Raw genomic sequence first — 15401 nt, forward strand, 5'->3', positions numbered from 1 at the left:
TTTTCTAGTAAATGAATTTTTTCGAAATATATCATGTTCTGTCAGACTTTGTTAGATTATGTCATATTATGTCATGTTACGCCATAATCCGTCGAATTATTTTCACCAGAACAATATCATACTATTTACAAGCAGCGTTTGGTAAATTTACGAATGATTGTATTACCAAAAAAAGAAAAAAGAAAAAAATAATTTTGAAAATATAAGTGAAATAAAAAAATAAGAAATCCATTAAAAATTTATATAGTTCAGAGTGATACCGATTTTAGTGGCAAGGTCGTTAATTTACCATTACGAAGGCATCTTTTTAAAAAATTTATCAACAAACGGCGCACGCAGGTGTCTTACGCCATCTATCAATAGTCACTTTACTGCGATCTAAAATACTGTCTGAAGCTAGGTTTTTCGGTATATACACCAATTATTTTCTTGCTGCGGTCTTTAATTTTGTATCAATTAGAGGCACTAGAAGCTCTATATATGGTTATCATCAATGAATATTATTATATTATGAATATTATTCCAACAATAGCTACAAATTTAATATAACTAGTTGATTGGTAAATAATTTTTGTCACACTATGATCTAAAATACTGACTTGGAGTTCGTGGAAGTATTTCAGATCGCATCGAGATTTAACTTTGTATAAATTAGAGGCACTAAAAGCTCTATATATTACTATCATCAATAAATATTATTATTTTATAATTATTTTATAAATATTATTCCAACAATAGCTACAAATTCAATAACTAGTTGATTGATGAATAATTTTTGTCACACTATGATCTGAAATACCGACTGGAGATTCTTGGAAGTATTTCAGATCGCATCGGGAACCAACTTGGTATAAATTAGGGTCACTAAAAGCTCTATATATTACTATTATCAATAAACATTATCATTTCTCAATTATTTTATCAATGTTATTCCAACAATAGCTAGAACTTTATCAACTAGTTGATTGGTGAATAATTTTTGTCACACTATGATCTGAAATACCGACTGGGGATTCGTAGAAGTATTTCAGATCGCATCGAGATTTAACTTTGTATAAATTAGGGGCACTAAAAGCAAACAATAGCTACAAATTCAATAACTAGTTGATTGGTGAATAATATCTGTCACTATGATCTGAAATACTGACTGGGAATTATTGGATTATTTCAGATTATCGAATTACTTTGTATAAATTAGGGGCACTAAAAGCTTTATATATTACTATCATCAATAAATATTATTATTTTATAATTAACTTGGTAAAAAGTACAGACACTAAAAGCTAATACACTATGTATCAATAATATTCTTATAAAATACTGTTATTTATGTATTATGTATTATTATTATTGTATATGTATTATTTCAACAATGATTACAAATACTGACAATTGAATAGTTCAAAATTCGTTGATTGTTTTTTTTCTTTCATAAAATATGGCAACTTCGTAGTAGCACACACACAACAATAAAATATAAAGCAAATCCAAACGTTTTACCGCAATATTTTGAGGCAGTGTTCAGCGTTGGATAGTTTGACGATAATGTCTGACAATGTCATACGTTTAATACTGCCTTGCAGTATCGCAGATCGCAGCAAAGATTCAAAAATATTGGCAAAACAATCCTGCGCAATAACCAGCGTACGCAACTACAGTTATGCCAATGTTAATTTGTTAACTAATGTACTTACAATCTTTAACATGAGTCGTTTCATACAACTATTATTTTGATTAGTAATAATAATGAGAGGCCCTAGAAATCACAGGAAATGATAAAAAACAAGGTATGGTGCAACTAGCATCGCTACGCCATTTTTAAACTTTCGCTGCCATATGACATACTGCTAATCCGATAGAGCAGGTTGACCAATCAATATTCTGGGGCGAATTTATCAGATACAAGACGCCAACTTGGTAAAAACTTCAAATATCGACAAAATCGACAGAAATTTATTTTTTACAAAAAAACGGGGGGCCGGTTTATCATATATTTATATCTTTTTGAATAAGGCACCAAAAAATCCGATAATAGGCTCATTTGAAAGAGGAACCTCGATTTATATACTCAAACTGTTGTTATTTTTTTTTTTCGATTGCTCAATCAAAAGATATAGACTTGACTATGAATCAATGACGTCACACACACGAACTTAAAAGACATATATTCCCGGCAGTCTCTCGTTTTTAAACAACTTTAACGAGAGACCCTACCGGGTTATTTATTTATTTACAATTATTTATTATTATTATTATTATTATTATTATTATTATTATTATTATTATTATGTGTGTTATTAGCGTTTACTATTATTATTATTATTATTAATATTAATATTAGGGCTATGTTATTAAATCTCTTAAATCGTTTTCAAAAGTAACAATACAATAATAGTACATTTTTCTTTATTTTTCTGAAAATCGGTTTTTTTTTTTTCTTTTGTTCAAGTTAAGGCAAGCTATAACTGTTAGAATCAACAGAATGACTTCATATTAGGCTCAAAAAACGTGGTTTTTAAAACTCTATCGCCCTTTAAGGAGTTTATCCTGATTCCAATAGTCAATTTTTTTCTATTTTTAAAACAAAAGAGACAAAAATATTTCAAAAATTCTATTTTTTACTATTTTATGAAAACTATAATTTTTTTTGAAAAAAGTTTCGAGTAAAAGTTGTAGGATTTTACCACACATGCTTTTTAAGTCTTATACAAAATATTCAGGACGATTTTGTCGAAAGTTAGAGCGTTTTTCAGAAATTACTCGAAAACTAGGAATGCAATAACTTTTGATAAAATTGTAGTAGAGACTTCGTATTAGGCTCAAACAACGCGTCTTCTGAAACCCCATCGCCCTTCATGAGAAAGGGCATTATCTGTTTAGTCACTTTTTTTTTTTTTAAAAAAACTAAATTAAAAAACAAAAAAACGGTTTTTTTTTAATTTTTATGAAAAATATGATTCATAGATCAAAATTTTTTTGGAGAGGCGATAGAATTTTCGAATACGCATGTTTTAAGCCTGAAGTCTCTAACACCATTTCATCATGGGTTATCGTTTGCCTAAAAAAAGAAAACGGCACAAGCTATAACTCAAAATAGAGTAGTCACAGAGGTTTCATATTAGGCTTAAAATAATCGTTTTTTAAAATTCTATAACTTATTCAAATGAATTTTTATCGTACGAATAGTATTTTTCGTGCAAAAAAAAAAAAAAAAAACACAATTTTTTTTTTTTTCGTTTTTTGGGAAAAAAAAAATGGCTAAATAGATAATGTTTTTTTTTATTAGGGGCGATAGAATTTCCAGAGCCGCTTCTTTTGAGCCAAATCCGAAGTCTTTACGACAATTAGTTTAGAAGTTATGAACGTTTTTTTTTTTGGGGGGATAAATCCAATACTGCGGCTGAGCCTTTCGCTCCTAGCCTCCGTAAAAGTACCTTTTTCAATACACTATAATGAACATAAAAATTCTAAACATAAATATTTATCAAGAATACTATTTTTCTTTTACTTCATTTAAAAAAGTATAAATAAATTGTATTGTAAAATTATCGTACAATTACAATAATAATTTTCTCTTCCAAACTAACACATCAATGTCTATTTCTCTTTTTTTAAAACATAAAATTAGTCAATATTATAAATAAATTATTATTGTATAATAATTCAATATTATGTTTTGAATTTAGAAAATATTATTTTATATAAACAATAATAATGGGTATATTCATCTTATAAATGAAAAATACTTGCATATACAAGTATATATATGTACAATATGAACTTTACTTCGCCTAACAAATGCAAGTATAACTAATAAATACAAATAAAATACTTGTATATTAATATATACAACGGCACATATATATATAATAATAAATAAATTAAATATATAAATACTCGCATTTAAATTCATCTATACTACAGAACGCCTGATGGTAACGGTTACCAGAAAATGGATTCCTGCCCAGTTCCGTTACCGGATATGACGTCTGTTTTTTCCTTTTATTCCATACCTAACCCGCGCCTAAAGATGTTTACACATCAATAACAGAAAATATTCTATAAGTATTCGAAAAAGACAGTCAGTTGGTAATGTCATTAATTTTTCGGTCATTGTTGAGTCACTTATATAGTTGTGAAATTGACCGTCAAAAAACACACAGTCATAGTTTTCTTAGAAATCGGACGGTCACAATCGTTTACGAATTTCCAGCCCGTCATTTTTTTCTGAAGGACTAAGTGACGTGACCGTCCAATGACAGTCACAAAATCTTTTTTACATCTCTATTTGAGGCTTCTTCTTCTTTGTCAGTCTACAACAAGAAAAAATATTAAGTTGACTCGTTTTCTATCGTATTGCAGAAGTTAACAATAAAAGTCTTCAAAAATTTTCATTTTCAAAAGAAAACTCGGATTATTCACACAAGATCTTAGTAACTTTATTTCTCAAAAATCATTGATTTTTTTCAAACAGTTTTATTTGTCACATGATTCTTCAAAACGTGATCCATAGTCCAGTCGAAAGTTGTCTGAGTTTGCGCACTTGTGGGTAAACTTTAGAAAAAAGTCATAGTTATAGACTAGAAGGTGGGAATTCAATAAGAATAGAGAAAAAATCATTTATTGAATATCTCTAGGTTTTCTTTTTTTCTCCGAGTTTAAGTGACTGTACGCGGAAAAAAAAGAGTTGAATCGCAGAAATGACCTTAAAGTAAATAATCCAAATAGAAAAAGGAATTGACAGCTATCATAAATTTTTTTTACAACAATTATTCTTCAATTTATTAATTTTTCAAAATAAAATCGTAATTTTTTCTCCATTTTCTTCGCGTTTAAGTGACTGTACGCGGAAAAAAAAGAGTTAAATCGCGAGTTAAAAAAAATTTATGATAGGCTGTCAATTCCTTTTTTTATTTGAATTATTTACTTTTAGGTCATTTCCGCGATTTAACTCTTTTTTTTTAATTCTTACACAGATCCCAACTTGATTTTGACGTATTCTATGTGGAATTTCCTCAGCTTTTCAAAAAACATAGTTTCAAAATTTTGAAAAATGGCGCACTTGCCAAAAATTGCATTTTTATAATCAAAATTGAATTTTCAAATACTTTTAGCAGTCCATTGCTAAAAATTTTTTTTCGAAAAGATAAACTTTCACTACATTAAAAACATAGTTGACAATTATTCTATTACACGGAGAGAAATCCGCTGCATAAATTACTGTAGTGGTATCGTAAAAATCATAGCTGACGTCATTAAAGTGACTAATTCCCACTTAATATAATGATTATTATTATTTACACAATGCTTCGACACTTTCTATTCCCAGTACGGCAACTTATTGTTTTAAAAAATCGACGGTAAAATATTAACAGAACAATTGAAAAAATCGAAAAAGTCTTATAGTTAAAGATTCGTCGAACTGAATTTATTAAACTTTTTCAGAATGAACCTTGATAGAGAATCTGCTTCTTACGGACTATCGATTGAACTTGATTCTCCAATTGATAACATTTTAATTCAATCTGATATACCAGTCGAGTTATTGGATGAAAGTAAAAGCTCAGTAATGAGTTTATCAACTTGTGATGCTCACAAGGGGAACTTCGTTTTAGCTACATATCGTTGTCAGGTAATTTTAAATTATTAAATTTTTACATATTTTCTATACACGGAAAGAGATTCCCCTTAATATTCATGTAAAATTTCTAAACGGATTACAAAACATCATTCATGGAGTTCTTAAAGAGATTGCTTCCAATATCTCACGTATATTTTGGAAAAGATACTTTAAAAATTTTACTTTTCTTTTGAGTATGGGATCATCAACTTTATCCACGTAATTTTTACCATAAAGCGACAAGATATTTCTGAAAGATCCCTCGACTGTTTCAATTGCTCCTATAATGTCCTTTATATTAAAAAAAGATCTGGTAACGTTTGTTGGGGCGTGTTGCCCGCGTTACCGTTGAAAATTAAAAATTTTCAATACTCCGGCTAGGGCCGTGATAAATTTTATCTTTTAAATGGTTTTTAAAAGTAACCATACAATAATAGTACATTTTTTTTTATTTTTCTGAAAATCGATTTTTTTTTTTTTTTTTTCGTTCAAGTTAAGGCAAGCTATAACTTCTGTTAGAATCAACGGAATGACTTCATATTAAGCTCAAAAAACGTGGTTTTTGAAACTCTATCGCCCCTTAAGAAGTTTATCCTGATTCCAATAGTCAATTTTTTTCTATTTTTGAAACAAAAGAGACAAAAATATTTCAAAAATTCTATTTTTTACTATTTTATGAAAACTATAATTTTTTTTGAAAAAAGTATCGACTAAAAGTTGTAGGATTTTACCACACATGCTTTTTAAGACTTATGCAAAGTATCTAAGACGATTTTGTCGAAAGTTAGAGCGTTTTTCAGAAATTACTCGAAAACTAGGAATGCAATAACTTTTGATAAAATTGTAGTAGAGACTTCGTATTAAGCTCAAACAACGCGTCTTCTGAAACTCCATCGCCCTTTATAAGAAAGAGCATTATCTGTTCAGTCACTTTTTTTTTTTTTTTTAAAAACTAAATTTAAAAAAAAAAAAAAAACGTTTTTTTTTTAATTTTTATGAAAAATATGATTCATAGATCAAAATTTCTTCGGAGAGGCGATAGAATTTTCGAATACGCATGTTTTAAGCCTAATATGAAGTCTCTCACACCATTTCATCATGAGTTATCGTTTGCCTAAAAATTGAAAACGGCACAAGCTATAACTCAAAATAGAGTAGTCGCAGAGGTTTCATATTAGGCTTAAAATAATCTTTTTTCGAAATTCTATAACTTTTTCAAATGAATTTTTATCGTACGAATAGTATTTTTCGTGCAAAAAAAAAAAAAAAAAACACAATTTTTTTTTTTTTCGTTTTTTGGGGAAAAAAAAAAATGGCCAAATAGATAATGTTTTTTTTTATTAGGGGCGATAGAATTTCCAGAGCTGCTTCTTTTGAGCCAAATCCGAAGTCTTTACGACAATTAGTTTAGCAGTTATGAACGTTTTTTTTTTTTGGGGGATAAATCCAATACTGCGGCTGAGCCTTTCGGCTCCTAGCCTCCGTAATATAAAACAAAACTTTACTGATATTTTTATATTTGCTGGAGAATACAAGGATTTTCGTAAGATTCTCCTGTGAAATTTGAGCTTTTTCCTAGACCAAAATTTCTACCTAACAGAATCCGACAATAAATGTTTACAATGTCTGCATAAACGGATTTTCATTTTAGGTTTTTTTTCTACTTTATTTAATTAATTAATTTGTTTATTTATTGATGTGTAAACATCTTTAGGCACCGGTAGTAGGGTGAGAGTGAAATAAATAAAAATAAAAATGAGCGTCATATCCGGTAATGGAGGCAACACTAACTCCATTATTATACAATCGGGAGTCCATTAATAGAACAGCCAACCGTCAGTAAAGTAGAAGAATTATGGAATGTCGTTTCTATATTTTGACATGGTAAAGATTATATATTGAATATTTGTATCAGCTGATTGTTCTAGCAATTTGATCACGTTGATTTGTACCGTATTAATACTCTTGAAAAATTCGTAATTCATAGTACCTCGAAAAATGAATATTTTTGATCATCTTTTCTTTTATCTTGAAAGAAAAAACGTGAGCTAAATTATACTGATAAAATTGAGTTTCTGAGTGCAAGAAAGACACGAGCGCTTGGAGATCCAAGAAACGTGACGTCTAACTCGTCATAACTTTGTTAATAATTAATGAATCGATTTAAAACTTGTTATATGGTTTTGTTATAGTCTAGCAATACTAAAAGTAACACCAAAATTATTATTTACTAGCCGGTCAGAAAATATGTTTTTGAAGTGAAACTCTTTTTTGGAGGTTTGAGTTTGGAGTTGAAAAAAAAATTCGTCACGAAAATCGGGGACGGAAATCAGGGACGGAAATAGCATGAGCAACGCTATATGAAACGTTGCATGCAACACAGTATAGTGTAGTTTGAGAAAAAGAACAAAAAAAAGGCATGCGCATAATTGAAAAAAAAACTCCAAAAAGAAATTTGAAATAAATAAATTTAATATGACTCAAATAAAATAAGAATTGAATGGTCAAAATTAGTAAAAAAAAAATGAGACAGTTGCTGAAATTCGTGACTACAAATTTATTTCATTCTCTATCGTTACAATGATTACTGTTACAACTAAAATTTATTTAATTTTTTGACACTTTGTTTGTAAAAGACGCCATTACGCACCAATTATAGTGCGTAAAGAAATACTTTTACGCACGATTTTTTAAAAAGAAATCGTGCGTAAAAGTATCTCCTTACGCACTATATTGGCGCAAAATAGCGTCTATATTACAAACCTCGTGTCAAAAAGTATTGTATATGACTCGTACGTGAAGAAGGTGCACAGTAAAAAATAGTTGGTAAAATTAACAAATTCAGTTTGTTAATTTAGGTCCACCAACAAAACGTTTGTTAATTTAACAAACATTTTATTTGTTAAATTAGGTCTACAAATAACTGTTTGTTAATTTTACAAATTTTTGTTTGTAAAATGAAATTTACAAACAGCTGTTTGTTAATTTTACAAATTTTTGTTTGTAAAATGAAATTCACAAACAGCTGTTCGTTAATTTTACAAATTTTTGTTTGTAACATGAAATTTACAAACAGCTGTTTGTTAATTTTACAAATACTTTTTGTTAAATTTTTTTTTTTTTGTACAAGCAAAAAAATAAATGTCTATTCATATATATAATATTTTTTGATACGTAAATTTTATAATTTTTCATATAACCCAACAATGAACACTCTGTACATATGAATATTTATACAATTATTATTTTATTAATTACAAAATTTACAAAAAGTAATCTGTTACAATAACTAATTTTTTATCTATAGACTCGTTTATATTCCAACTTTTTGTATAAGGTAGATTGATAACTTCATGTATACATAATTCAAAAGTGTTTTCTACAATATATCCTAAGCATGATGGTGAAACACCTTCTGTCTTCCAACTTTGACAAATGATATAAAACTTTAAATTATGTGAAAAAATCATAAGGATTTTTCCGAAAGTCGGAAAACTATTAGTATTTGATGTACAAATAAATTTTTGTATTATCAAATGTTCACCTCTAATATCAACACTATTACCTATAGAAATATAATTATTTAAATTTATATTTAACGTTTTGTTAATAATATCACAAAATTCACTTGACTTTAAACTTATTATTTTTGTGTTGTTAATTTGTGGTTCGTCTTCAGAATATAGTTTTCTATCATTCCATGATTGTAGCATACATTTTTGATGACGATTAGCTAGTGTATGTGCTATGTCTTTGAAATTTTTCAACTTGTATACGAAACTTTTTAAAAATCCATTTTTACTTTCGTATCTCATGGTACAATGAATTCTTGGTGGTCCCATTTTATTTATAATCATTGGAAGATGTGTTATCAAATGATCTTTCATTATCAATGATAAATTAAATTCATTAATAATAAGACTATGATGATCTTTAATTAAAACTGTTAGTCTATCTAACATATCATAGCTTATTGTTGGAGCAAAAACAATTTTCATAATTTCTATTAACAATAAAATAACTCTCCATTTTTTTGTAGCCTCATGATTCAATTTCGTTATTTTATCAGTTAAAAGAAGTGGTAAATAAGTTATCAAACAAAACATTTGAGCACCACGCTGACCTACTAAATTTGCGTTTTTATTTAAATCTATTGGGCATGGATGGTTAGATCTATTATGTAAGCCATAATCAAAAGTTGATATTTTATTATTTAAATTTGACAGATCGACAATACCTATCTCGATCAAATACTTAAGTACATATTTTATATCCCGGTGACAAATACCCTCTAAAAAGTCATGGAATATATCAACAATTGAACTATCAACAAAATCATAAAATTTCAACTCTACCCAAAGATTTTTGTTTTTTATACCATAAAAATTAAATGTATCATTATTACAATATTCTAACTGATCATATAATGAGATAAATTCTGATTTAGTTCGCAACAGACTTTCATTTAATGTAACACTTTTTCTAGCTTCTTTTATAGTTATTTTACAAATTCTACAAGAATACGTGGCTACGAAAGATTCATTCATACCTAGTATTTTCGCTCCTCCTAAATTATCAAAACTTATAGATATCAAACTACCTTTCACAAATAAATTAAGTCCTTTTATAAATATACCATCTTTTTCTAAAATTTTTAAATCATTAACTATTACTTTTAAAACTGGATTTATACCAAAACTTTTAATATCAAAATCATAACAGAGGGCAAGTAAATGAATATTTTCTAATTTTGAAAGCATATGTGAAGGAAAATTTAAAATGGAAAAATAAAAAGCACCAATTTTGTGTATAACTGCTTTTGACTCAAAGGGTTGCAAACCTCAAACTCGTCATAATAAATTTGTAGATGAATCGAAATTTTATTTATTTGAAAAAATGTATTATTTTTAAATACACTACCATCTTTGTAACTTCTGTATACGTTTTGTATTTGAGAATTATTATCAGCAAATTTTTTAGTCAAACATTGTTGATGAAATTTATCTTGAAATAAAAACTGAAGTGTATCTAATAAAGGAACATATGAAAAAGTACTTGTAACCAGTACTTCCACGTAAGTATTGGTATCTTTATCGAATTTCTTATCCATTCTTATGCTATGAGTTTTTTTAACTGGTTCAACAATATGTCTTTGAAATATTTTATTTCGATTGTAACTAGTCATTATATTTCCTAAAGCAAATTTAAATTTATTTGATAATTTTGAGCGTTCATTAGAATCTGATGCTGATACTAAATCATCTAACAAGGGTACTAAAATTTCAGACATTTTTGATAAAATTAAATTGATAGAAGTATCAGCTAACCCTAATACATACATACTTCGAACGAAATCAAGAAATTTATCATTTTTAGTTTGTATTTTAATGTCTGTGATATCTCTTTTATTGTGTTTACTACTACTTGATTCTTTACCACTATTACTATCAAAATCATTTTCCAAAATATTATCATTTCTTTTAGTTTCATTAAATGTCTTTAACAATGAATTATTTTGTTTTAATTTACATTTTTCAATATGCTTTCTGAATCCACTGTAAGTGTGATAGATGTTTGTACATCCAAAACAACAACTCAATGTTAATTTTGGCCCCTCAAGTAAATGATGTTGAAATCGCAAATGAGAAAAAAAATTAGTTATAGTATGAGTGTTAAATGTACACTTATAGCACTGATACGCCATTTTTTTATCACAAGGAACCTTAAATAATATTTTCAAATTATAATTATAAAATTTTAACAATTAAAGTTTTTAATATCTTATAATAATATTGACTCAAACTGTATCTCACTCATTTAAGTTTTACAAGTTATTTTTTATACCAAAAAGTACAGTTTCTTTTTAATATTCTAATTTTTTATTTTTTTCTAATAAAAAAGCATTTCTATTTGTTCAATAGAAAGATATAATTTTTTTTTTCATGTGATTTAAAATCTGTGCATTGTAATATTTTACAAAATAATCTTATTGAATTTCTAAAGATTAATTTTGCACTTGCAATTATTTGTTTTTTTTTTTTTTATATTTAGTGTATTTAATTGATTATAATTTTATAATTTTGTTTAACTAATTTTATACTATTTTTAGTATTCAAAATTAACAATTATTCAATGGCTTATTATAATCAGTGTATCAAATGATGAATATATTAAATTAAGTTTTTGGAAATATTATATTATCGTAATATCTTTTTTGTGATAATCAAGTTTATATTAAAATTTCTTAAAAAGTTCCAAACAGTATCATCACTTTCCAAAGATATAAAATAAAATTTTAATCTACTATAAAAATTATTTACTAATTTATAAATTATTAATACATCAAAATAATTCTACAGTTTGTAACGATTCTCGTTGCCTTAAAGGCTAAGCCACATAGACAAGGGTCCGACTCCTCAACTAGCGACACCATCAACATCAAGTCATACTAGCGTAGGGAAAATCCCCCTTTTCTTTTCGGTATTTAAAATAGATTAAAATAATTAGTGAGGAAAAACTCGCTCTCTTGTCTTTGAGACGTCAGACTGACTGGACCTCTGTTTTAACCAGTCGTCTGGCGACGGTGAGTTGGAGGTTATTTTTGTATGTTGGACATGGTGGATCAACCACCATGTGTTACCTTTTGTTTAGCTTTGTTTTTGGATGATCAACTCAAGGCGGATCCTCGAGTTAATTATGATACTTTTGATACATTCGTTTAATAGATTTAGTTTATTAATTAATTAATAATTAATATTTTGTTGGACGCGGTCCCCTTTAGAATAGGATTTTTGAGATAAATATGGATTAGTAATTAGTATTTTGAGTTACGTTGGCTATTTGAGTTACGTTGATAATTGAGTTTGTGTTTGATAAATAAATATAAAGTAAATGAATTAATTGTGTTTCTTTTGTTATTATTTTGGGGTATTTATTAATTATTATTTTCAGGTAAAATTAATTATAACAGCTTTATCCGGCCCTTCTACCAAAACCCACACACTGAGCGACCCTGCGGCTTTCCTCTAGATTGCTTGTTTCGGTTGTTTTATTCATTATTTAATTGTGTAATTGTCCAGGTATGAATGTGTTCTGAGCGCGAGATTGTGTTATGCCTTTTCCGGTTTTAAGGTGATTTGAAAACCCCTGATTTTAATTATTATGTTTTTGGATACGAATTATTATTATTATTATGTTGGATTTATTAGTTCTTTAGCTTGATTTATTAAAAAGGACAATTTACAGGTAAAATGGCGGTAACAAGCGGTCCGAGAAGATAACTGGCAGAAATGTCATGTTACAAGTTCAATTGAAAAGCAAAAAGCTATTGCTGAAATCTAATTACTGTTGATTACTCAAAGATTATTATCATTAATTATTATTTGATTCCAAATTTGTTTTTGAAATATTAATTTTTGTGTAAACTTCCTTGGCACTGGTTGTGGAATTACTTTTTATTTTGAAAAAATAATTTTGAAGAAATGTCCAAAAGTTTTTCAAGTCACTATGAAAATCTACATGAAATACATAATGTGCTTTAAAAAGATAGGTGATTGCTTCGACAACATTAATTGTTTGAAGCAAGATAAATTTGCTATCAATTTCAATATAATATTGATGAATAGCTCGTTTACTTGGGCCAATGGCAATTAATTTTAGCTGAGAACGACCTTGATTTAAAGGCGATTGCAATGGAGTTCCTGACTATCAACAAAAAAAAAAAAAAATTAAAGAAATAAAAACTATACATTGATCTATGAGTTGATGAAAAAAAAATCTTTTTCTTCATCTTATTTTTCATATTTAATATAGATCTTGTATACCTTCTGGAAAAATATCAACTTTGTAACTATGTTTACCAGCTTATCTCTAGATGCTAATTTTTTACCATGTACAGTTGGTGGTATAAGTGCAACAAGTGCAATGAGAGAATTAGAAACTCGATCCCAATCTAAAAAAAAATTTTTATCATTTAAATAACAACTGCTGAAAAAATTATTTTAATTTAATATGTATTAAACTTTACAATACGTACCTAGCAAAATCGAGTTAATTTTCTCGTTAGCAAAAACATGTAAAATTGCGTTTATATACTCAGGATACAAGCTTAAAAATATATCTTGCTCAATGCTTGGATACAATAAGTTGAATTCTACGTTGATCTGTATAGATAAATTCATAAAATAAAAAAAAATCTCAGATGAATGATAAATAATAAAAATAATTACCAGGTCAGGGATATCTAAGAATCTTGGAAAAACCTCAAGAAAACGCTCGTCCAAGTATTTATATCGTCGAAGTTTAAATGTTAATTTGATTTTTTCAATAATTAATTCTTTTTGATCTTTTGTTGCTGTTTGCATGAATTCAATTGCATCATTAACTACTTCACTTTCATCTACTCGTTCTTGTACGATATTATTATTTATTTCATGTTGAGGTACTGCTGTTTTTCTTTTTTGGAACCGTCTACTTGAATTTCCCAAGGCATCAGAAATAAAACCACATCTCGTTTCAGGATCATAAAAATGTTTCTGTTGAATTTGTAAAATAAATATTAATAAAATTAAAAGGTTAAAATTAATTTATTAATAAGTTTAAAAAATTTTTTCATTGAACTCACATAACCAGAATCTAATGAACCAAGCTTTGGGAATACTTCAATAATTGCTTTGGCACACTGAACTTTTTCTTCATTCCAAAGATTTCTCTGAGTTATTTTTTTATGTTTTAAAAGTTCACTTGCCACAATATTGACAACAACTTTTCTACATTTTTTTGTTAAATACCCTAAATCACTGTATGATTCAAATATTTCATCTCCATATGAGTGATTAACAAGAAGTTCTTTCAGTTGCTTGATAAAATAAAAAAATTAGATATTCACTAAAATGAAAAAAAAAAAAAAAAATACAATTCAAATTATTTCTCAACAACTTACTTCAGCTGAAACTACGTCACCAGTTATTTTTTTTATTAATTTTGGCTTTTTTGGTAAAGGCTCTTCGTCATCATTGACATCAATTGCTTCATCTGATGGTACTGGTATAACATCAGCACTTGTGCTACCATCAGCATGCTTTAGTCCATGAGCTTGTATAACATTAGCAACTATATTTTTAGCTGAAAAAACATCACATAGTATTATAATGTCAACAAATAATCAATTTTTTAGTTAATAATTTCAATAAAATAAAAAAGCAAAAAAATCTTACATATATCTAACAAATTGACTATTTTCTGTCTAAGTTTAATTGTCAAGCTATGACCACTTGAACGTATAAAATTACACAATATATCTTTATCAATTAAAACATCATTTAGATCAGTAATCTCAATTTCTTGCTCGCCAGGTAATGCATATATTTCATATACTTTGAAATTTAAAAAAATATATATTAATCAAACAAATTCTTAAGTGAATTAAACAAAGTAAATAAGTAATAAACCTTTGTGAATTATATCAGCATATATAAAATGCTCTGATAGCTGTACCCATTTTTTTTCATTTCCATACTGAACAATAATTTCCATACAGATGACACTTGCTCATTCGAGAATTGATATTGATCAGGAATTCCTTCTAATTCATTCATTTTCATACAATATTACCTGATATTTAACAATTAATTAATTATCAAGTATCTTCGAGAATATTGTAAACAAGCATATATTGTTATCAAGTTATCGATTAAGAATCAATTGAAAATATAAAATAACATTTATAAATAATCTTGAAGGGATTTATAAATCACTTTAAATTCACTTACTTGATGAAGTT

The 15401-nt window shown here is 27.4% G+C and overlaps 1 protein-coding gene across 3 annotated transcripts in view; it reads left to right on the top strand.

Moving 5' to 3' along the window:
• LOC122859575 (Bardet-Biedl syndrome 7 protein homolog) overlaps positions 1-15401 on the top strand; it is a 129490-nt gene that overhangs the window by 65139 nt on the left and 48950 nt on the right. For all 3 annotated transcript variants that reach the window (XM_044163242.1, XM_044163243.1, XM_044163244.1), the window contains one exon: positions 5446-5632. In XM_044163242.1, the coding sequence (XP_044019177.1) occupies positions 5446-5632 (187 nt within the window). The remainder of the gene's footprint in view (positions 1-5445; positions 5633-15401) is intronic.

This window comes from Aphidius gifuensis, linkage group LG6, assembly GCF_014905175.1.
Source record: "Aphidius gifuensis isolate YNYX2018 linkage group LG6, ASM1490517v1, whole genome shotgun sequence".
Lineage (NCBI taxonomy): Eukaryota > Metazoa > Arthropoda > Insecta > Hymenoptera > Braconidae > Aphidius > Aphidius gifuensis.